General features: G+C 59.6%; 1 protein-coding gene across 1 annotated transcript in view; it reads left to right on the forward strand.

Annotated features, from left to right (window-relative positions):
* The window catches only part of BICRA (BRD4 interacting chromatin remodeling complex associated protein), an 82,241-nt gene that overhangs the window by 52,001 nt on the left and 6,555 nt on the right, over positions 1 to 23,685 (forward strand). The window contains 7 exon segments of the mRNA XM_053905545.1: positions 5,129 to 5,229; positions 6,497 to 6,542; positions 6,637 to 6,679; positions 8,606 to 8,671; positions 10,979 to 11,101; positions 11,103 to 12,926; positions 13,549 to 13,725. Of these exon segments, the coding sequence (XP_053761520.1) occupies positions 6,502 to 6,542; positions 6,637 to 6,679; positions 8,606 to 8,671; positions 10,979 to 11,101; positions 11,103 to 12,926; positions 13,549 to 13,725 (2,274 nt within the window). The 5' untranslated portion in view covers positions 5,129 to 5,229; positions 6,497 to 6,501.

Genomic DNA, 23,685 nt, shown 5'->3' on the forward strand with positions numbered 1-23,685 from the left:
TTTTTTTTTAACCACAGTAAAAGACACATAACATACAATTGGCTACCTTACCCATTTTTAATTTGTATTTATTTTTTAATGCTTATTTGTTTTTGATTAAGAGACAGAGTGCGAGCGTGGGGAGGGGCAGAGAGAAAGAGGGAGACGCAGAATCCGAAACAGGCTCCGGGCTCCGAGCCGTCAGCACAGAGCCCGACGCGGGGCTCGAACCCGCGGACCGCGAGATCGTGACCTGGGCCGAAGTCGGACGCATAACCGACTGAGCCACCAGGTGCCCCTGTTGTCCTTTATTTTTCTTAATTTTCTTTTTTTTAATTATTTTTTTTATTTAAAAAAAATTTTTTTAACGTTTATTTATTTTTGAGACAGAGACAGAACATGAACAGGGAGGGTCAGAGAGACAGGGAGACACAGAGTCTGAAATAGGCTCCAGGCTCCGAGCTGTCAGCCCAGAGCCCGACGCGGGGCTCGAACTCACGGACCGCGAGATCGTGACCTGAGCCGAAGTCGGCCGCTTAACCGACTGAGCCACCCAGGCGCCCCTCTTTTTTTTTTTTTTTTTAATCACGGGTAAACTACGTATAACGTAAAATTGACTCCCGTCCCCACTTTTTAAAAACGTATTAAGGAGTCTCGACCCCCAGCGTGGAGCTTGAACTCACCACCCTGAGATCAAGAGTCGCGTGCTCTTCTGACTGAGCCAGCCAGACGCCCTCCCCCTCGGCCATTCCCAAGTGTGCAGTTCCACGGCATGAGTGCAGTCACACTGTTGTGCGACCGTCACCGCCGTCCGTCGCCCGAGCTCTTCATCTTGCGCAACTGAAACTCTGCCCCCGCAAAGCACTAGCTCCCCGTTCCCCCTTCTCCCCAGCCCCTGGCAGCCGCCGTCCCGCCCTCTGGCTCGGTGTGCGTTACACGCGGAATCCTGCAGCGCGTGTCTTTCCGCGACTGGCTCGTTTCACTCCGCATGATGTCCTCAGGGGCAGCCACATCGAAGCCTGGGTCAGAACTCCCTTCCTGAATGACAGTTGATGGCCTGTCGATGGCCACTTGAGTTGCTCCCGCGCTGGTGAATAATGGTAATATGGGTGGCCAGGGGCGCCTGGGTGGCGCAGTCGGTTAAGCGTCCGACTATGGCTCAGGTCACGATCTCACGGTCCGTGAGTTCGAGCCCCGCGTCGGGCTCTGGGCTGACAGCTCGGAGCCTGGACCCTGCTTCGGATTCTCTGTCTCTGTCTCTCTCTGCCCCTCCCCTACTCGTGCTCTGTGTCTCTGTCTCTCAAAAATAAATAAACATTAAAAATTAAAAAAAAAAAATCTAGGGGCACCCGGTTGGTTCGGTCGGATAAGCATCCGACTCTCGGTTTCAGCCCCGGTCATGGTCTTATGGTTTTCATGAGTTCGAGCCCCGCATCAGGCTGTGTGCTAACAGCAAGGAGCCTGCTTGGGATTCTCTCTCTTCCTCTCTCTCTGCCCGTCCCGCACTCACTCTCTCTCTCTCTCAAAATAAATAAATAAGAATTTTTGGGGGCACCTGGGTGGCTCAGTCAGTTGGGCATGCAACTTCGGCTCAGGTCACGATCTCACGGTCCGTGAGTTCGAGCCCCGCGTCCGGCTCTATGCTGACAGCTCAGAGCCTGGAGCCTGTTTCGGATTCTGTGTCTCCCTCTCTCTCTGACCCTCCCCCATTCATGCTCTGTCTCTCTCTGTCTCAAAAATAAATAAACGTTAAAAAAAAATTTTTTTTTTAAATAAAAAAAAAATAAAAGGTAAGGACTCCAAGGAAAGGAGAGGCCGTTGTTGCCCCCAGAACGTTAATCACAGTTTCTTAATATTGTCGGATATCCGGGCACTGTTCAAATTCTGTCTCTTTCAACGGCTGGTGACTTCGTTTGTGCCCTTTTTTAAACGTTTAAGAGTTTTTTTAATGGTTGTTTATTTTTGAAAGAGAGACAGACATGGTGTGAGCGGGGGAGGGGCAGAGAGAGAGGGAGACACCGAATCCAAAGCAGGCTCCGGGCTCCGAGCTGTCGCGGGGCTCGAACCCACGAACCGGGAGATCGTGACCTGAGCCGAAGTCGGACGCTCAACGGACTGAGCCACCCAAGCGCCCCTCATTTGTGTCCTTCAAGCCTCCTTCTGCCTGCTTGGGCGAAGGGCTGCAGGGTACCTGGTTAGCCCCGCGTGGGCACGTTTCTTTGGCCGTGATGGCCGTGGCTTCTCCATAACCACTCCGTTTGGCCTCATTTATCTCATCTGAGAAATGGGCGTGAAGCTGGCCTTGGAAGGATGCGAGGAGACGTGCTGCCTGGCGGCTTAAGTAGGACCGTGTGCATGACCCGTCACGGAAGCTGGTGACGTATACAGCCTTCCTCCCGCAGTGCTCACGCGGCAGCTGGCACCTGGTGGAAAAGCTGGAGCTTGGGGACTTTTTTCCCCAACCTGACTGGCCGGAAAGCTTTGGGGGGTTGCCACACCGGGTCATGTCCACAGCGGCAGTTGAATGCTTGCGAAACACTTTGGCACACGTGAGGGACTGAAGGTGTTCGTGCGTAACGATCCCGTGGCGGGGGACGTGCCGTTAGCCCCCTCGGCCTGGTGGGGAAACTGAGGCACGGGGGGGTGGGGGGGGGTGGGGGTATGAGTAACTGGTCGCGGGGCACACAGGCTGGCCGGGAACCCGGGCTTCTAGATCCAGGGAAGGTCCTGGGAATCAGTGTGAGACCATGGGGGGACAGGAGGGCAGGGTCAGGGCTGACCTTTTCTCATCAGCCGGCCGCGCTTGGCAGGGCTCACAAAACAGCGACATCAAGGGCAGTATCGATCCCAGTGCCTGCTGTGTGCGCACCACAGCCCGGGCCCTGTCCTCAGAGACTCTCCACCAGCAGAGGAGACACAGGGACTGTGATTATACGCTTTTGGCCCAGGAACACATCGAGGCGCAGAGAGGTGAGGTCACCCGCCCGGTGTCGCCCAGCCCACGCACGGCGGAGCGGGGGTGGGATCTGTCCTTTCACGCCGCGTCTCTTGGCTTCAGGCCGATGGGAGACGGGGGAGGCAGAGGTGCGGAGCTGATCGCTGGCCTGCTGTTTTCCTCTTAATGTGGAAACTCCCCAGAATGGCCAGCGACCAGCACCCGAAGCCCCCGGGTACCCATCACGCGGCCTTACCAGCTCCCACCCGTCCTGCCGCACCTGTCTGGCCTCTCCCCCGCCCCGCTACCACTACTGGTGTTGATTTCTTTCTTTTCTTTTCTTTTTTTTTTTTTTTTACAGCTTCTTAAGGTAAAATGTACACGTTTTTGAGCATACACGCACAGATCCGAGCCGTTACGGTTTAAACCCCTCACTTAACCGGCACCTTCACTGGCATCCCCCAACGCAGAACGTTTTCCTTTCGCCGAAAAGTCCCCCCCCCCCCCCCACCGTTCCTTTCTCTGCTGTGACCATCAGAATAAAGACGCACGGATGAAAACATTCTCCTGGGGCGTCTGGGTGGCTCAGTGGGTTAGAGCGCCCGGCTCTTGGTTTTGGCTCAGGTCGCGATCTTGCTGTTCCCGGGATCTGGGATCGAGCCCCGTCTCGGGGCTCTGCGCTGACGGCGTGGAACCTGCTTCAGACTCTCCGCCCCCCCCCCCCCCCCCGCCCCCCGTCCTCTCTGCTCCTCCCTCCCCTGCTCGCTCGCCGTCTCTCGAAATCAATAAGGAAACTTGAAAATGTTTTTCGGCGAGACGTCAGGAGCCTCCCGCTGGACATTCACCCCCGGACCCCCCCCCCCCCCGTCTGGAGAGTCCCCGTTCAGGAAACTCGCGCTCCCCGGGTGCGGTTCTGCTGGCCCGAGGTTTGCGGAGCCGGGACCACACCTGAAAGTCCAGGCTGGGAGGAGGGAAGGAACCAGTGGGAAGCTGGGTGCTTGTGAACACCGCCAGGCCAAGGCGGTGCATGTAGATGGGACACGGACCCCAGGATCCCCCGTTCCTGGGTCTTGTGACGGATTGCTTCCTAGGCCTCCCCCAGGGGCCGGGTGCAACCACTCCTCCTCCCCCCCTCCCCGCCCCTCCCTTTATCGCTGTTTCGAATCTGAACTATTCCAAGCATTCATGAAATGATAACAGGCTGCTGGCAGTCTCATCTTCTGACATTTTTGCCATAGTTGCTTCAGATTCTGAAAGGAAAACAGCCTGACGAGAGGAACGTCCATCCGCGGGATAGGTGGCTAAGAGCGGGGACTCTTAGCCGGCCTGGCCCCTGACCGGTTGAGGGCTCCTGGGAGTAGAGATCACGGGCCTGAGCCTCACTTTCCCCCTCTGTGGAATGGGGCTAATAAAAGTGTATATATCCCGGGGGCGCCTGGGGGGGCTCGGTCGGTGAAGCGTCCGACTTCGGCTCCGGTCACGATCTCACGGTTCGTGGGTTTGAGCCCCGCGTCGGGCCGTGTGCCGACAGCTCGGAGCCTGGAGCCTTCGGATTCTGTGTCTCCCCGCCTCTCTCTCTTCCTCCCCCCGCTTGCCCTCTGTCGCTCTCTCTCTTTCGAAAATAAAGAGGGATTTAAAAAAAAATTTTTTTTTTAATCTTTAAAATTTTTAAAAGGTTTTTAAAAGAATTAAAAAAAATAAAAACATTAAGAAACAAAAAGGAAAGGTGAAATGGGCTCGTGTGGGTAGAGCCCTTAAAACCAGCGGCGGGCCGACACCCTCCCCTCCCCGTGGCCGTTCCAGTCGATGTTCGTTATTCGCGATCCCGTATCTGCCGACCCGTGTAACCCACAGATCAATACCGATGCTCTGCCCTGGTCACTTGGCCCCCCCCCCCCCCGGCCTAGCACCGAGTGCCGCCCCGGGTCCCCGAGGTGGCCGTGCAGAACGGAGGCGCCTCGGATAACGAGAATCGACTGTTTGATCAGGTCGAAGCCTCAGTGAATTATGTCGTGTAATTGCCAGCTTCGTGCCCAGCTCAGGTGACACCGTATGGCCAGCCGTCGCGCTCCGTGTCGCGTCTCGTGCACGATAACGTCCGGTGTCGGCTCTCGTGCTGTTAAACTTGTGTTTGACCCATTCCTTCCTCGCTGCAGCTCCCTCCCTGTCCCTGGCTTTCTGTCTCACAGCCTCCCTCTCGTTCTCTCTCCACAGCTGGCCCCCGAAAGGACACTCCCCAAGTCCCCAGCCGGGGGCCCCGCATAGACCTGGAGTGGACACCCCCTCCTTCCCTTCATGATTCGTTTGTAGCGCAGGTAACCGGCCGAGGGTCCCGGTTTGTGCCCCGAGGGGCGTGTGTCCCTGATTCCACCTCCCTGGGCCCACCTTGACCCCTGGGCGGAGAGGGAAGTTCCTTCCTGGCAGAGCCTGGCTTAGCCCCTCCCTCTCCGGCCTTGGACCGCCCCCCGCCCCCCCCCTGCCCCGGGTCATTTGGACCATCCCCCTGCCTCCCTGCCAGCTGCAGGTGGGGATCTTCTCCCCACTTTCCCCTTTTCTCCAGATGCTTTGCAGGTCCTGCCTTTCTGTCCCCTGACTGGGCTTCCCCCCACTCCCTGCCCAGCTCCTGCCCCGGGCTGGTTGGGGAGGGCAGGGCTCGCCGGCCACCGGAAGAAGGAAGCGTTGGTGGGGCTGGGATGTGGAGCCGGACAGAACATGTTGTCACCCTGCGAAAGGCAGCGAGAGCCGGGGAAGGACCTCCAGGGACGGTCCCCGCGGCCAGTCATTGCTGTGTGTTGGGGGGAGCCTGTGCCTGCCGGCTTCTCAGGCCCCAAACCAACTATGAGAAGCCCCTTCCCGAGACTCTTCTTTATGCCCCCGGAGTGCTTGGGGGGTCCTGGGAGTTGGGGTGATGGTTGGGGGTGGGCGGGTCACAGAATGCTGTCATGGGGGAGGGGCTCTAACCAGCTGGGGGCGCACGTGAGGTTTTCTATGTGTCTGTGTGTCGCGGGGAGGGGAACCCACGACAGTCACCACATCCTCGGTGAGGTTCGGGACTGTTCCCGCGTAGGGCAGACCCCCCCCCCCCCCAGCCACACCCTGCTCCGGGCCGGACCCTGCGTTCAAGGCCTCGCTCTGCCCCCTGCTGGCTGGGAAATGGATGACGGTCTCCGCGTCCCTAGTTACTCCTCTGCGACGTGGGGGATGGCGGGACCCCCCCCCCCTTGGGGGTACCATGAGGATTGAAAGGGTTACGTGTGTGTGAAGGCCTCAGCGCAGGCCCACATGCGATCAGGGCTCACGTAGTCTCAGTCAATGTCCTCATCGGGGGCATCAGATGCCGGGCAAGAGGTCGGGGAGGAGGAAAAGGCAGCCGTCTCTGGGCGGCGGGGCTCCTGGAAGGCTCCCCTTCCCACCTTCCAGGGTGGAAGGCCCCCACCCACACCTGTAGACTCCAGGGAACAGACACCCTGACCTTCCACGGACGTTGGGCCCAGGGAACTGTCCTTGAAGGGAGGGTCCTGGCGTGCCGCACAGACGTCTAACCTTGTGTCCCCTGCCCTCTTCCCGCCCCACCCCGTGCAGTGGCGATGGATGATGAGGATGGGAGGTGCTTACTAGACGTGATTTGGTGAGTAACGGCCTCCTCCTGCCCTCCCTGTCGCCCCCCCCTCCCGTCTCCCTCCCCTTCACCTCCTCAGTGTCTCTCCTCTTCTGTCTTTCAGCGACCCTCAGGCCCTCAATGACTTCTTACATGGATCCGAGAAGGTGAGTGCTGGGGCAGGGAGGGGCCTCCCCGGGGTAGGGGGCTGTGGAACTGGGGGGCCGAGAGACCTGTGCCCCGGATTCAGTAGACCTCCGCCTCGCACCTTCTGTGAGCTGAGCCCCCGGGGTCATGGCCAGAGCAGAGGAGGTGGCAAATCCCTGCCCTCACACCGTACACATTTCCTCGGGGAAACAAAGCAGTCACCGACCGCACCCTGCAGAGCAGGATAAAAATAAGAATGTCACTTGCACAACAAAATGGTTTCAAACAAAGCGGGGGGGGGGGGGGGGGGGGGGGGGGGAGGGGCGGAGGGTGCAGGGGAGGCGGGGGCTTCTTCAGTGTGGGCGGGGAGGTGACGTTGAAGGCCAAAGTGGAGGATCAGAGGGAGGCACCCATGCTGCTCTGGGCAGAAGGGCAGGCAGAAAAATGCAGGAAAACATGCTACGGTCAGTGAACAGAAAGAAGGCTGGTGGGGCCGGACCAAAGGGGAAACTGGTGGGGGGGGGACACTGGAGCGGACAAAAGTCACAGGTCACGCGGGGCCTGGAGCAAAGCAGGAAGTAGAAGCGGGCTGAGCCATGAGGAGTCGTATCGGTTGTCTGGGGCTGTGTAACAAATTATCCCGACGCTTAGTGACTTAAAGTTTGTTAGCGCTGTCACAGTTCCTGAGGGTCGGGACTTGGGCAGCCGCTTCGCTGGGTGCCCCTGGCACGGGGGCGTCTCTCCTGAGGTCGCAGTCAGGATGTCGGCCGGGGCCGCTGTCATCCGAAGGCTTGTCCGGGGCTGGAGGACGGGCTTCCACGATGACGCGTTTCTGTGGCTGTTGGCCAGAGAGGCCTTGGCTCCTCAGCACATGGGCCTCCCTGTAGGGACAGCTGGAGTGTCCTCAGGACGTGTCACTCTGGCTTCCCCCACAGTGAGTGACCCAAGGGCCAGGGCCAGGAGGAAGCTCAGTGCCTCTTATGATCTCACCACCGAAGTCACTCTGTATTCGCGAGAAGTGAGTCACTGAGCCGGCCCGCGATCACAGGGAGGGGAATGTAGCGCCACCTCTTGGAAGGAGAAGCGTCAGACGACTGTGGCGTGGCGGCGAGGACGGCCGGGGCCGTGGGGTGGGCACTGAAGGGGGGGCTCCGGGCGCTGGCTTTGGGGGTCCGTCTGGAAGGCAGAGCCGACTAGACCCACTGGTGGAGGAGTCGTTGAGGAGGAGAGTGTGCGAATGCCTCCTAGATTTGAGTGGGTTGTGTCTTCTGAGGCTGGGGGTTCGGGGGGGGGCAGATTCCACGAGCGCAGGGGGGCCCCTCGTTGGCGGTGCTGGGCGCCCGGGGTTCTGGAGAGACATCCACGTGGAAAGAGACTGGGGGGGGCTCAGCCGTGGATGCACATTCCGTGGGCCCTTCCGTGGACGTCAGGTGCTGTTTCAGAGATGCGCCTTGGGAATCAGGTCCCTGCCCTCCCGGAGTCAGGCTGGGCATGGGCGCTAGGTGCCCAGATGGTGGGGGGGGGGGGGTGGGGGGCACGCTGGGCACTTGGGCCACGTAGAGAACGGAGTGACTTAGTAAGGAGAGACGGGTAGTTGTTGGGAGAAGGTGGCGGGTCCGTCGGGTCCCGAAGGACGTGCTGGGGTTGAAGGCTGAAGGCGGGGCTCAGCTTGGGCAGAGGCACGGAGGCAGGAGTCTAGAGTTCAAGGCAGGCGCGTCGGGAGAGCCTCGGACTCCGTGCCGGGGACACCTTGGGTTTAGACACGCCGCCAAGCCCCTTTCTTTGGGGCCTCTTTTCTGGAGGCAGAGTGTCCCGCGATGCTGACGCCCCAGGTGCCGTCTTGGTCCCCTGGTCCGCTGTGACTTTAAATTGGTTTTTGTTCTAGAGCAGGGCCAGCCCGCTGCCCAGCTGACCTTGACCTGGGGTGGGGGCGGGTCTTGTTGCAGCTGGATGGTGACGACCTCCTGGATAACCCCGGGGAGGCCCAAAGTGCCTTCTATGAAGGTCCTGGGGTAAGTGACTCAGGGGTTCGGTGGGGGGCGGGGGGCGGGCTCTGAGTCACGGCCCGTGGTGCCCCTGGAGGCGGCCGGCGGGAGGGAGGCCCTAACGGCAAGAAGGAAGGGGGTCACGTTCACCCCTGAGGTGCTTTGCCTGGAGGAGGGTGGGGGGGGCCACAGGGGGTGGAGGTGAGACCGGGTGGGGTGGCCCTGGCTCTGCCCACCGGCTCCTCGGGAAGAAGGGGAGGGTCCCGGGTCCCTGGCTTTGGGGCCTCGGGTCAGTTGGGACAGAGAGGTTCTGGGGAGTTGAGGCAGAGGCCAGCTCTGGGGTTCACCAGGGGACACTCGTCTAGGGAGCAGGCAGTGTGTGGGCCTGGGGGCCTGTCCCTGCTTAGCTGTGGTTGGGTGTCCCCCAGGGGAAGGGGATCGACTGACGCAGACCTCAGTCTCCATCTGGAAAATGGGGGCAGGGGTGCCAGGCAAAGCCCAGAGTGGGGAACGCAGTGGACGTTAATTAAGCACCTACTGTGTGCCTGACCATGCCACTTGACCTTCCCTCTTCTTCCTCTTCTGCTGCTTCTCCCTTCCTCCTCCCTTCCCAACCCCCCTTCGCCTCATCCCTCCCCCTCCTCCTCCTGTCTTCTCCCTCCTCCCTCTTGTCATAACTGTCATTTATTTATTTATTTAAAAAAAAATTTTTTTTTTTAACGTTTATTTATTTTTGAGACAGAGAGAGACAGAGCATGAACGGGGGAGGGTCAGAGAGAGGGAGACACACAATCTGAAACAGGCCCCAGGCTCTGAGCTGTCAGCCCAGAGCCCGACGCGGGGCTCGAACTCACGGACCGCGAGATCATGACCTGAGCCGAAGTCGGCCGCTTCACCGACCGAGCCACCCAGGCGCCCCCATAACTGTCATTTATTAACACTTACTGTGTGCTACCCAGCCCTTTCCGGTCATTTTTACTTAGTGCGCACGACAGCTGTGATAATATGTTCTGAATAATTTATCTTTCATAACATAAATGATTAATCTAGAACCTGACCAATAAACCTTTATTTGACCCTTTATAGACCCAGGAACGGTGACGAGCCTGGATTCTGACTTTGCGATTAGTCATGTTGCCATCCTTTTTAAGTTTCTTTTATTTATTTATCTATCTATCTATGTAAATATCTATGTATCTATCTATCTATCTATGTATCTATCTATCTATCTATCTATCTAGAGAGTAGGGGAGGGACCGAGAGAGAGGGAGAGAACCCCAAGCAGGCTCCGTGCTGTTAGCCCAGAGCCAGACACGGAGCTCAGTCTCACGAACCATGAGCTCCTGACCTGAGTCGCAATCAAGCGTCGGACGCTCAACCGACTGAGCCACCCAGGTGCCCCCCACCATCCTTTTTTAACACCCGTGAAGCCCCTGGTCCGGCTTCAAGCCCCCTGCGTGTGATGTCCGTGAAGGTCACGACCGTCCTAGGAGGCAGGTTTGGTTGTGGCCATTTAAGTGGTTAAGAACTCAGAACCGTGCGGGTCTGGGCTGGGGGCTGATCGGGAGCCACATCCCGCCAAGCAGTCCCCTCTCTCCGTCTGGGAAAGGAGGGTGGGGGCGCACAATTCTCGCTTGTGCCACATTTGCTCAAATATCCGTGCGTGTCTCGATCGTACGTGCCTGGATCGCAATCCGGGACAGCGTGGAAGGCGCTGAAGATGTGTCCAACTCAGCACGGCCGGCCCAAAGTAAGGCCCCTGACGGTAGCTGCCGCTGTCCCTAACGAACACAACCCCGGTCTTCGATCCGGAGGCTTTGGGGGCCGGGCGTGTTTCAGAACTCCGGGTCCTTTCGGGGGTTCCGGGAAAGTGATGCGGGACGTCACGTGACACGCTCGCTCGCCTCTCCACGGTCCGCCTCCGGAAGGGGCACGTCACGTGGGCAAATTGTGGCTCTCCCCGAGAGCGCCGTAGTCACTTTTGGTCAGGGTTTGCTACCAAAAGGGTTAGGAAGGCGTTGGCGGCCTTCGGGGCGCTTCTGAGCGTGGGAGCTGCACGTGGAGGTTTTATGGGCCTTCATGGCTCCTTCGAGAAGAGTTTTCATTCCGTTCCGCTGATGCGTGCTGATGGGGAGAGCGAGGCCGGGGAAAGCAAGCCCTGGGTTGCACGGCAGGGCCCGGCGGAGGCCGGGATTCGAACGTAGGCGGCGGCCACGTCCAGGTGAAGCGTTCTCTCTGGCCGCGCCGGCACCGAGTGCCCTGTGCGTCAGCCCTGCCCTGCGCCAGCCCCTTGTTAACCTCTGTTCTTCCCTCCCCACCTCGCCCGGCCTCCAGCTCCACGTGCAAGAAGCTTCTGGCAACCACTTGAGCCCGGAGCCCACGCAGCCGGCCCCCAGCGTGGACCTAGACTTCCTGGAAGATGCCATCCTGGGCTCGCCTGCTGCGGGGGGCGGCGGCGGGGGGCGGAGGGGGCGCCGACCAGCCCTGCGACATCCTCCAGCAGAGCCTCCAGGAGGCCAACATCACTGAGCAGACCCTCGAGGCCGAGGCCGAGCTGGACCTGGGCCCCTTCCAGCTGCCCACCCTGCAGCCCGCGGACGGCGGGGCGGGCCCGGCGGGGGCCGGAGGGGCCGCGGCCGTGGCCGCTGGGCCCCAGGCCCTGTTCCCGGGGGGCACCGACCTGCTGGGGCTGCAGGCCCCCCCCGCCGTGCTGACCCACCAGGCCCTGGTGCCGCCCCAGGACGTGGTCAACAAAGCGCTGAGCGTCCAGCCCTTCCTGCAGCCCGTGGGCCTGGGCAATGTGACCCTCCAGCCCATCCCGGGCCTCCAGGGCCTGCCCAACGGCAGCCCCGGGGGCGCCGCGGCGGCCACGCTCGGCCTGGCGCCCATCCAGGTGGTGGGCCAGCCGGTCATGGCACTCAACCCACCCACCTCCCAGCTCCTGGCCAAGCAAGTGCCCGTCAGCGGCTACCTGGCCTCGGCGGCCGGCCCCTCGGAGCCGGTGACCCTGGCGTCGGCCGGCGTCTCGCCCCAGGGGGCGGGCCTGGTCATTCAGAAGAACCTCCCCACCGCCGTGGCCACCACGCTCAACGGGAACTCGGTGTTCGGAGGGGCCGGGGCCGCCCCCGCAGCGGCCGGCGGGGCGCCCGCGGCGGCCCCCGGCCTCGGCACGTCGCCGCTGGTGCCGGCGCCCAACGTGATCCTGCATCGCACGCCCACGCCCATCCAGCCCAAGCCCGCCGGCGTGCTGCCCCCCAAGCTCTACCAGCTCACCCCCAAGCCGTTCGCCCCCGCGGGCACCACGCTCACCATCCAGGGCGAGGCGGGGGGCCTCCCGCAGCCGCCCAAGGCCCCCCAGAACCTGACTTTCATGGCAGCGGGCAAGGCCGGCCAGAACGTGGTGCTGTCGGGCTTCCCGGCGCCGGCCCTGCAGGCCAACGTCTTCAAGCAGCCTCCGGCCACCACGACGGGGGCCGCCCCGCCTCAGCCGCCCGGGGCCCTGAGCAAGCCCATGAGCGTCCACCTCTTGAATCAGGGCAGCAGCATCGTCATCCCCGCCCAGCACATGCTGCCGGGCCAGAACCAGTTCCTGCTGCCGGGGGCGCCCGCCGTCCAGCTGCCCCAGACGCTGTCGGCCCTGCCCACCAACGTAGGCGGGCAGATCCTGGCGGCCGCGGCCCCCCACGCGGGCGGACAGCTCATCGCAAACCCCATCCTCACCAACCAGAACCTGGCGGGCCCTCTGAGCCTGGGCCCCGTGCTGGCCCCCCACTCGGGGGCCCACAGCGCCGCCCATATCCTCTCGGCCGCCCCCATCCAGGTGGGCCAGCCGGCGCTCTTCCAGATGCCCGTGTCGCTGGCCGCGGGCAGCCTGCCCACTCAGAGCCAGCCGGCGCCCACGGGCCCCGCGGCCACCACCGTCCTCCAGGGGGTCACCCTGCCTCCCAGCGCCGTGGCCATGCTCAACGCCCCCGACGGGCTGGTGCAGCCGGCCCCCCCGGCCGCCACCGGGGAGGCCGCGCCCGTCCTCGCGGTCCAGACGGCCCCCCAGGCGCCACCGGCCGCCAGCACACCGCTGCCTTTGGGCCTCCAGCAGCCACCGGCGCAGCAGCCCCCCCCCCAGGCCCCCGCCCCTCAGGCCGCCGCCCCGCCTCAGGCCACCACCCCCCAGCCCAGCCCGGGCCTGGCGTCCAGCCCAGAGAAGATCGTCCTGGGACAGCCACCCTCTGCCGCCACCGCGGCCATCCTCACTCAGGACTCCCTGCAGATGTTCCTGCCGCAGGTAAGTGGCCGGGGAGGGGCGCGGACAGGGGGTGTGTGCTGTGGGGAGGGGCCAGGAGCTGGAGCTCAAGGGGTGTGTGTGTGTGTGTGTGTGTGTGTGTGTGTGTGTGTGTGTGTGTGCAGGGGGTGGGGGAGGGGAGGCAGCGACTGGGAGGGGGGCGTCTGGTGGGCTTGGGAGGGCGTCTCAGAGCGGCACTCCCTGCTCCCGGTGATGCGTGCGTCCCCGAGGGGACAGCCCGACAGAAAGACGAGGAGGGGGACTGACTGGCGGACAGGCTGACTGTCTGCTCTCCTGCTGGAGGGGATGAGAATCAGAGAGAGCCGGGCAAGACACAGACAGACAGATGGGCAGACAGACAGATGGGGCGGGAGGCCGCGGGCGAGGTGGAGCCGGAGGACTGACGGGACCTGAGCGAAACGAACTTGCTGGGGCAGCAGGCTCCCTGGTGCCCGGATCCTGGGCTCCGAGCCGCCCCGGCCTCTGCACCCGGCCTCTCGGTGCCCCTGCACCCGGTCCCCACCACCCCCTGCTCTGGGACGTTGGGGAGGCCGGGATCTTGGGGTGGGGAGGCTGCGGGGGCCGTGGGGTGACCTTCTGACCCTGTGCGGGCTGCCCGTTTCAGGAGAGGAGCCAGCAGCCCCTCTCCGCAGACGGCCCCCACCTCTCCGTGCCCGCCTCGGTCATAGTCAGCGCCCCGCCTCCCGCCCAAGACCCAGCCCCGACCACCCCCACCGCCAAAGGAGCTGGCCTCGGCCCTCAGGCCCCCGACAGCCAGGCTTCCCCGGCGCCGGCCCCCCAGGTAGATGAACCCCAGCAGCCTCTGCCCCAGCTCAGACCGAGCCTTGCCCCTGCAAACCCCTCCTTCCTGCTCCCCCCCTCCCCCTCGCTCTGGCTGCCCTGCCTGCCTCTCTGCCTCGCTGGCTTGGGAAAGGTGTCCCTTCGCTCCCCAGATCCTTCCTGAGGGTCTCCTGGCAGCCGTGGACTCCTAGGACCAGAGCCAGGCCTGGGGGAGCCCACACCGTAGGCAGGGACACGGGGTGCACACGGCAGGCACTTCTTTCCGGAGTGACCATTTTCGCCTCCGGAGGAGTAACACGGTCAGAGGGTTCGCATCTCAAAAGATAACCGGAGATGTAGCTTGAAAAGCCCTTTCTCCTGAGCCACGGATTCCCGCCCTGCCTCCCCGGGGCGGTTCTGTGCATCCTTGTCCACGCGTGGACAGGCAAGGCGGCGCATGGATTCTTTTCTTCCCACTTGGTACAAAAGCAAGAGCACACTCCTCATGCGGTTTTGCACATTCTCTCGTTCAGGGACTCATCTCGGAGACGTTGCTTCATTCTTTCGTGGACCGCGCCGTTCTCCGCCGTGCCGACGGGCTGGCATTTATTTAACCGGTCCTTGTTGCCGAGCAGCTAGGTCCTTTCCAGCCTTTGGCTGAATTACCAAGCGGCAAAGCATCACCGTCTGTACGTCACTTCGCGGGGCGGGTTCTCAAAAAAGGAAAGCGCCGGGTCTGTCACAGGCGTCTGTGGTTGTGACGGGTGGTGCCAGATCGCCCTCTGTGGAGTATCGATCAGGGCACCCTTTAACAGCGGTATGTCGTCTGTGCCCGTTTCTGCACGGCCTCAGCAGCGTATTGAACTTCGCCCGTCTGCCGGGTGAAAAGCAGCTTCTCGCCTTGTTTCGGTTTGCGTTTCTGACCACGGGATTGGGCAGGTGTTCGTAGACGTAGAGCTGTTTGTGCTTTCCGTGGAATCGCCTGCTCGTACCCCTTGCCATTGAAAATTTGGGTTCCTGGCCATTTTCTTGTTGATTTGTAGCAACTCTTTACATATGAGGAACGTTGGCCTTTGTCTCACGTGAGCCATAAGCACGTGGGAGTGCTTTTCTGGCGTCGATGTTATACTCGTTCAAGAAGGACTCGTGGATAGGTCGATGAGCATAGGCAAGGGGAGGAGGAGGAGATAACGTCAGCAAGGTGAGGGTGGCAGAAAGCATCATGGGCTTTGGCCTTAGACGACCACGATTTCACTCTCAGGTTCTGCTACTTGCCCCGTGACCTTCAGCAACCAGTTTCTTCTTTCCTGAAACAGATATTTGGGGAACGAGGGCACTTAATAGGTGCCCGGCCTTGTGCTGACCCAGAGCAAAGCCCCGTACCCGCTGAGCCTCGATTTCTTCTTGCGCAAAATGGGGATAATAGGTTCTTACGGGTCTGTTAGGAGTAAACGAGCTACCATAGGCTTAGCCCGGAGTAAGCAGGCGGTAGGTATCCGCCATTATCATTTTTTTTTTTTTTTTTTTATTGTCCCCGTTGGGGGAGAGCGGGATCCGGTCCAGAGTCACGGTCTAGGAGGACACGAGACCAAGATGGGATCCGGCCATGTCTGCATCGAGAGGAGAAGCAGAAGTGGGGGAGGGGACCAAAGGCCAGAAGGCGCCCGGCGTGGGAGCAACTCACATTGGGAGCAGTGTTTCTGGAACGGGCCAGATACGGGCCTTTCAGGAAGCAGCTTCCATGGTCCGCCGTTCCAGGGGGTTCGTAGGATCTCCTCTGAGCGCTGTGGGTGCCACGGCACACATTTGCCGTGAGCAGTCATTCCAGTTTACCTAGTACCGAGGACGTTCTTAGAAGGCAGGACTTTTTTATTTTATCTTATTTTTAATGTTAATTTTTGAGAGAGAGAGAGAGAGAGAGAGAGAGAGAGACAGAGTGCAAGCAGGGCAGGGGCAGAGAGAGAGGGAGACACAGAATCCGAAGCAGGCTCCGGGCTCCGAGCCGTCAGCACAGAGCCCGACGCGGGGCTCGACCTCACGAGCCGCGAGATTACGACCTGAGCCAAAGTCGGACGCTCAACCGACGCAGCCACCCAGGTGCCCCAGGACTTCGTCGTTTTAAAACTGAGACCGTCCCGGGCAAACCAGGACGCGTTTGGTCACCCTCCTTACTCCTCACGACCTTCCCCAGCCACATCGTCTCAGGCCATAGCCTGCTCCCTCCGCAGCCCAGCCCGCCCTGGCCCTTGCCTGGTTCGTGTTTCTCCGTAGCACTTGCGGCCGTGTGACCGACTGTCTAGTGTCCTTGTTTACACGGTTCTCGCCATACTGTAAACTCCACGAGGGCAGAGAGTTTTGTCCGTTGTCTCTTTGCCGTATCCCCAGTGGCCAGAACAGTGCCTGGCACACAGCCGACACTCAGTGAGCCTGTATTGAATAAACCAACGGAGGAAATCATTTATTGAAGAAACGAAACACACGTACGAAACAGCCCCGCCGGTGCTGGCTCTGTGCCGAGTACGCCCCAGTGGAATCAAAGGGAGAGAACGTTCTGGGAGGAGACGCGGTTCAGCCGCAGGTGAAACAGCCTGCTAGATGGAAGCATTGAAGGCAGCGGGCTGCCCGTGAGGAGGCTGGCGAGGGTCCTGCTCTAGGCTGAGTGAGCAGGAACAGCCTCTGGGGGGAGGAAGTATTTGAGCTGAGGCCCGAAGAAGGAGAAGTTGTGGGGAAATAGCATGTGCAAAGGCCCTGAGGCCAGGGCCAACTTGGGATGCCAAGGAATGGAAAGTAGGCTGGAGTGCGGGGGGCGGGGGTGGAGCGAGATAGGGTCAGAGAGTTCTGTGGTGCCTCGTGGGCCAATGAGTTGGGCCCTGGCAGTCAGGGGGCCATGGCCTTGTCTGATTATATGATTTTCAGTGATCCTTCTGGCTTCCACTGGAGAGTGGTTTGGTGGGCCATGTGAATGGAGGTCCAGAGATCCTCATGGGAGAAGGACAAGGACAGTGCTTCAAAGGGGTGGTCACAGTGATGGTGGAGGCAAGTAGACGGATTCAGGGGACGGTTTGGAGCTCGCTTCAGGATCAGAGGCACGAGGAGGAGGGCATTATGGGAATAGCTTCGTGAACGACACCATTTCTCTTACGGTGAGACCTTGGATCGTGAGTAACTTATCCTGGGAGCGTCCCTCGCGGGCCCTTGTGTTAGCGGACATTTCTAATAAATTGTAACTTGCTAGGCGAGCGAGGTCTCGCAGCCCGGGTCGTACGTGACGCCGAACGTCCCACGATCACAACTGGGCCGGTGGTTCTCGAAATTCACTTTGCTCTACGAGTGCTTTGGATTACAAGCGTGTTTCCGGGACGAATTATGCTCGCACACCCAGGTTTTCCCGCGCTTCTGCGTGCTGTTCCAGACGCTTTAGAAGCCTTAGCTCCTTGAAACCTCCCTCAGGTAGGCGGTGCGACTATCCCCATTTTACAGGTGAGGAAGCAGAGGCACAGGGCGAGGCAGTCGCTTGCCCGCGGCTCCCCAGCTGGTAGGGCCTGGATTCGAACCCTGACGGTTTGTTGCCAGAAACACCCGAGGGATGCAGGAAGCCAGAGCCGAGCGTGAATCGCGGCTCTGCTTCGCGTCGGGGGCTCCGAGGCGCAGTTGGCTCATCTGCAAAATGGGCACGAGGCCACCGGCCTCACGGGCGCTCGGCACGGAGCAGGCATTCGGGGAGCAGATACGTGCCATGGGCGGGAACAGTGGTAACGGTGCCGTGGCTGACCTTGGAGAAGGACAGTGTGCATGGAAGCTGGTTCCCAGTCACACACACACACACACACACACACCACACACACACACACACACGGGTCTGCGCTGTGTAGGCGGGCTGTGGCTTTTGTGCCTACGAGAGCGCATGGCATGATGGGAGGTTCTGGACAGACGTCTGTTGGCTGAGCAAGTAGGTGGGTGGGCGGGTGGGGGGCTGACCCGGCGGACAGGTGGGCGAGCGGACGGACTGAAGCATGAAGGCAACACGGAAACGTCAGCCGGGTCCCGACTTGCGATACGCGTGCACGCTCGTGTGCCAGGCCCGTCCCCAGGCCGGAAGGCTGCCATCAGGTGGTTCTTTCGTGCGGCCCCCGTCCCCCAGGCACCTGCTTCGTGGCCAGCCTTCCGCAGGGACGTCCAGATGAGGGGATTGATTTTGTCATCGATACCCCGGCTCTTGAAATTGTCCCTTGAGGGGGCTGTATCTTCAGGGACGGAACACTGACCATCCCGCTCAGGGAGCGCAAAGCCTCCCGTGTATTGTTTATAGCGGGCTCTGGGGAAAAAAAAAAAAAGCCACCACCGTTGTCGCCGTTATTCAAAAAGCGTTACTTGCGTGTGGTTTAAAAAATTCAGTTTGGGGCGCCTGGGTGGCTCCATCGGCTGGGCATCCGGCTTTGGCGCGGGTCGCGATCTCGCGGTCCGTGAGTTCGAGCCCCGCGTCGGGCTCTGGGCTGACAGCTCGGAGCCCGGAGCCTGCTTCGGATTCTGCGTCTCCCTCTCTCTGCCTCTCCCCTGCTCACTTTCACTCTCTCTCTCTCTCTCAAAATAAACTTAAAAAAAATACAGCTTATAAAGAAAAGAAGTGTATACGGTTAATTCCAGCGAGTCTTCCTTTTCGTGGGATTTCTGGCCCTTTCCGCATATAGACACCCCCCCCCACCCCCCCGCCCGGCGGCAGTTTCTTTGTAGAGTGCCACCTTGTGGCGTCATAGGGCAGGCACCGCGGACGTTTGAGGCCGGGTCGTTCTTCATCGTGGGGGGCCGTCCCGTGCTCTGTGGCGCGTGGGGTAGCATCCCCGGCCTCCGCCTCCTTGTTGCCAGTAACACCCCTTGTCCAGTGGGGACAACCATGGAGATCTTCAGGGGTTGCCGTGTGTCGCTTGGGGAACCGAATCACCTGGGCTGCGAACCGCCCCTGTGCACTTGGCCAGCATCCCTCGTTGTCTGAACTTGGACCCAGGGAGATGCGAGAGCCCCTGTGTGTGTGCAAGGTGGGCGCACACTTTCCCTTTGCGTTTACACACAGAAGCGCCCCATCCTGTTCTCCTGTATCTTGCTTTGCCCGTTCAGCGATACCTCTCGGACCCCTGACTTGCAGACTTTTATTTTTTTTTTAATGTTTCTTTATCTTCGAGAGGGAGGGAGAGACAGAACGTGAGCAGGGGAGAGGCCGAGAGAGAGAGAATCCGAAGCAGGCCCCAGGTTCCGAGCGGTCAGCACAGAGCCCGACGCGGGGCTCGAACTCACAGACCGCGAGATTGTGACCTGAGCCGAAACCAAGAGTCAGACACTCAACCGACTGAGCCACCGAGGTGCCCCTTAAAGATTGTATTTTTAAGTAATCTCTGCACCCAACTTGGGGCTCAAACTCACAGCCCCAAGATCAAGAGCCACGTGCTCTCCTGAGCGAGCCAGCCAGGTGCCCCTCCTCCGTTCTTTTTAATTCTTTTTTTTTTAATTTTTTTTTTAACGTTTATTTATTTTTGAGACAGAGAGAGACACAGCATGAACGGGGGAGGGGCAGAGAGAGAGGGAGACACAGAATCGGAAGCAAGCTCCAGGCTCTGAGCCATCAGCCCAGAGCCCGACGCGGGGCTCGAACTCGTGGACCGCGAGATCATGACCTGAGCTGAAGTCAGACACTTAACCGACTGAGCCACCCAGGCGCCCCTTAATTTTTTTTTTTTTTTTTAACATTTTAGTTATTTTTGAGACAGAGAGAGACAGAGCATGAACGGGGGAGGGTCAGAGAGAGGGAGACACAGAATCCAAAACAGGCTCCAGGCTCTGAGCTGTCAGCACAGAGCCTGACGTGGGGCTCGAACTCACGGACCGCGAGATCATGACCTGAGCCGAAGTCGGCCGCTTAACCGACTGAGCCACCCAGGCGCCCCTCCTCCGTTCTTTTTAAATGCTGGTCACAACCCCACTAAAATGACCGGGCTGGTCACAACCATTAACCAATAGGCACTGGGTGTGGTTTGAAAACCACCGTCCAGGAGAACAGCCGTGGGGCAGTCATCAGGCGTGGGGACTCTGGAAACCCCACCCTGCCCCTTCCAAGGCTGCGACCCTAGCCAGGTGACTGACTTCTCTGTGCCTCAGTTTCCTTCCCTGTAAAACAAGGGTGATGATAAGAGCATCTACGTCACAGGGTTGTGGTGAGGAGTAAGTTCATACGTGTTAAAATGCTCAAACGGGGTCAGGCGTGTTGAAAATGCCACAAGATGACAGAAGCCGGGCAGATGCTCCGTAAAGGGCCAGTAGTAACCATTTGGGGCCTTGCGGTCTCTGTCGCGGCCCCAGAGCGCACGTAAACGAGTGAACGTGGCCGTGTTGCAATAAAACTTTATTTATGGACACTGAACTTTGAATTTCCTATTATCGTCACCAGTCACAAAATATTCTCCTCCTGATTTCTATGCCGCCATCTAAAAATGTAAAACACACACACACACACACACACACACACACACACACACAAAACAAGCCTCTTCTTAGCTTGTGGGCTATATATGGAATGATAGGCCAGGCAGGCCAGGCTGGCCCCGTCGGCCCGTGGGCTCCAGTGCCCTGTAGTTTCGTTATTTATCGACGTGGTTCCCTGTTGGAGAGAATACGAAGGTGGCTTCCTGAGCAAACAGCGTTTCTATAAATATGCCGGTACCCAGGCTTTGCACGGTGGTGTGAAAATGCCTGCAGGGTACGTTTCTAGAAATGGAACTTCTAGATCAGAGAGCGTATGTGCTTCCCAAGCACTTTATGGAAGGCGTTGAAGCGATTGTGCCTTCGTGGGCTTTTGCCCCTGAAGCCTCCTCCGATGGCTCCTGGCCAGGCCGCGGGATGTTCCGAATTCGGCACGAACGCCGTCTACATCTGGGCAGTGGGACTCTCCTGGTGCACGGTCCCCTCGTGTGGTAGTTTTTAAAAACATGACCGGAAGACTCCTTTCGTGCCGATTTCGAGAATTTCTAAAACACGGAAAAGAACGAAGAAGGAAAATCAGTCCGTGCAGGGGCCGCCGGTAACATTTGGGGGGGGGGGGGGTGTCGTGAAGTTTTCTTTCAGCCTGATCTTCTCCCCCAACCCATTTCAGACATTTTTTTAATTTGGGGGCGACTGGGTGGCTCAGTCGGTTACGCGTCTTGATTCTTGATTTCGGCTCAGGTCACGATCTCACGGTTTTCGTGAGTTCGAGCCCCTCGTCGGGCTCTGCGCTGATGGCGTGGAACGAGCCTGCTTGGGATTCTCTCTCTCCCACTCTCCCTCTCTCTCTGCCCCTCCCCTGCTCGCTGTGCCCCCCCCCCCCAAAAAAAAAAACAAACCAAAAAATAAATAAAATAAAACATTTCCAATTTTTAGCGTTAGGTGTTCTGTGCACATGGCTCAATCATCCGAAAGCAGTTCTTAGCGTTTTAAAGCCCCACCCCAGGCCTACCTTCCCAACCCACCGGCCCCTGCAGGAAACCACAATTCCTTATTTGGCGTATAGACTTCCGTGTTCCGCGCGTGCGCCGCCGGGGTTACGTGTGGATTTATGTTTCTCCCCCGTCTCCGACCGCCCAGAAGGTAGCACATTCTAGGCCCGTCTTGGTAGCCGGCGGAGAGTTTCCTGGATCCCTTGGTGCAGCTGGGCGGTGTTCCTCCGTATTCCTCCGCAGGGATGGACGTGAACATGGGTCCACGGGACGCTTTTGGTGTGCATTTCTCTGGTTACAAGCGCGGTTGAGCATCTCTCGAAATGGATGAGCCTCTGTGTTTCCTTTTCTGTGCGCTGTCTGATCATGCCCTTTGCCCCTTGTTCTTGCTGGTTGTTAGTGATTTCTGGAGGCTGATGGCATATGCTCTGAATTACAACTGTTTCCCCCCGTGTTATCATTTGGTTTTTTTGACTTGGTTGGGGAGTGGGGGGTGCTGTGTTTGTCTGTATACATATATTTTTTTCATTTTTAATGTTTATTTTTGAGAGGGAAAGAGACAGAGTACAAGCAGGGGAGAAGCAGAGAGAGAGAGAGAGAGAGACACGGAATCCGAGGCAGGCTCCAGGCTCTGAGCTGTCGGCACAGAGCGCCACGCGGGGCTCGAGCTCACGGACCGTGAGATCATGACCTGAGCCGAAGTCAGACGCTCAACCGACTGAGCCACCCAGGCGCCCCTGTATTTGTCTGTATTTTTAATGAGTAGGGGACGAATTTTTTTAGTTCTTATTTTTAAATGTTGAAAAAGGATTTGAAATATACAGCAACGTTCTAGGAACTGTAGAGAACCCATGGGTGTTCTTTGCTCTGTAACCGGATGTATCAGTTATCTGTTGCTGCGTAACAAATTGGCCCCTCACACTGAGCGGCTTTAACCAATAAGCATTAACTTACCTCGCATAGTTCGTGAGGATTGGGAATCTGGAAGCAGCTTAGCTGGAATCTGCTGGCTCACGGCCTCTCATGAGGAGGTCAGTTAGGGCTGCCGTTATCCGAAGGTTTGTCGGGGCGGGAGACTATGCTTCCAAGGGGGTGGGCTCACGCCCCCCCGGCAGATGGCCTCAGCTCCTCCCCACGCAGCCCTCTCCAAGGGGCACCTCAAAACCCGCTCCAAGGTTTGCTTCCCCCAAAGTAAATGATCCACCAGAGAGTCCTGGGACGAAAGCCGCGGTCTTTTCTAGAACTGCATCTTGGAAGTGGTGTATGCCCATCTCCGCCAAATCTGTTGGTCCCAGAGACTAACCCTGGGACGAGACCCAGGGTGGGAGGAGACCGAATAATGAGGAGGGAGGTGGGCATCGGTGGGGGCCGCCTCGGAAGCTTGGCTGCCGCCCCGATGTACCCGTCGGCAGCGTGCTGTGTTCTCTTTATCCTCCGTTCTCTCGAGGTGTGTCCGTTTTTATGCTGAAGCATATGCGTCTCCATCGCAGACGTTCTCCTTTCCTCCTTAATGCCTCAGCCTTCGAGAACAAGAGTGTTCTCTGACTTGACCGCCGCCCAGTTAGCAAATGCAGCAAACTGAGCATTGAGACAGAACCATTGTCCACGGTGCATAATTTATGTAGCCAGTTGTCCAGCGGTCAGGTAATGTGTTCCTCTCATTTCGCTTAGCTTGCCGGCCGTCGTCTGGCCACCTTGCTCAGCTTCCCGCCTCACTTACTTGGGCTTCTCGAACCTGCTCTGGCCACGTGGGTTGTTTTCCCGCGTTCTCTGTCGTAAATACCGCCCCCCAACCATTCAGCAAGTGCCTGAATGGTTCCCGTCCCAGATTCCTAGAGGGCGGCGTACCAGGTCAAAGTCATGACCCCTTCAAAGCCCCCAGGCCAGGGGGCCCACCCGGGCGACAACCTCACCGGCCCCGTGTGAGAGCCGAGGGCCTCTCGGATCTCTCCTTAGAGGTCGCAAGCCTTCGGGGAGGTGTGGATTGATTGGTTTGGGGGGGCTTTCGGTTTGAACGGCGGGAAGTTCTTCAGGGCCAGCCTCGGAAGGGTCCAGGGCGCTGGAGGCTTGACATCATGAGTCGGCCCACGTTGGGGGCTCAAGGCAGAGAGCCCCGGCTTTGGAGCCTGGAAGCACGGGTGGCCTCGGGAAGTCCCCTGAGCCCTCTGAGCCCGAATCCTTCCCCATCAACTGGGAAGACACGGGGCGGGGGTGAGGCAGGGGGACTCGGGACCAGCCCGTCTCGGCTCCCTGACCTCCGTTTCCCCCCGCGTGAAGTGGTTTCAGCGTTTTCTCTGCTTTCAGGCCCGTGGAGGGACCACGCGTAAGTGGTTGCAGGTGGCCGTCCGTGCATACATCAGTGTGGGCTGTCCCCGGGGTGTGGACCCCGTGACAGCAGAAGGGGGCCAGCCCGGGGGCGGGCACACAGCTGGTGCTCACGGGTTAGACGGGGGCGGCTGGGGTCGTGATTCCGGGGGGGCGGGTGGGGAAGGGGACAGCGCAGAGGCGCTCGGTCGGAGGTG

This window comes from Panthera pardus, unplaced genomic scaffold (assembly GCF_024362965.1).
Source record: "Panthera pardus isolate Hobbes unplaced genomic scaffold, ASM2436296v1 HiC_scaffold_18, whole genome shotgun sequence".
Taxonomy (NCBI): Eukaryota; Metazoa; Chordata; class Mammalia; order Carnivora; family Felidae; genus Panthera; species Panthera pardus.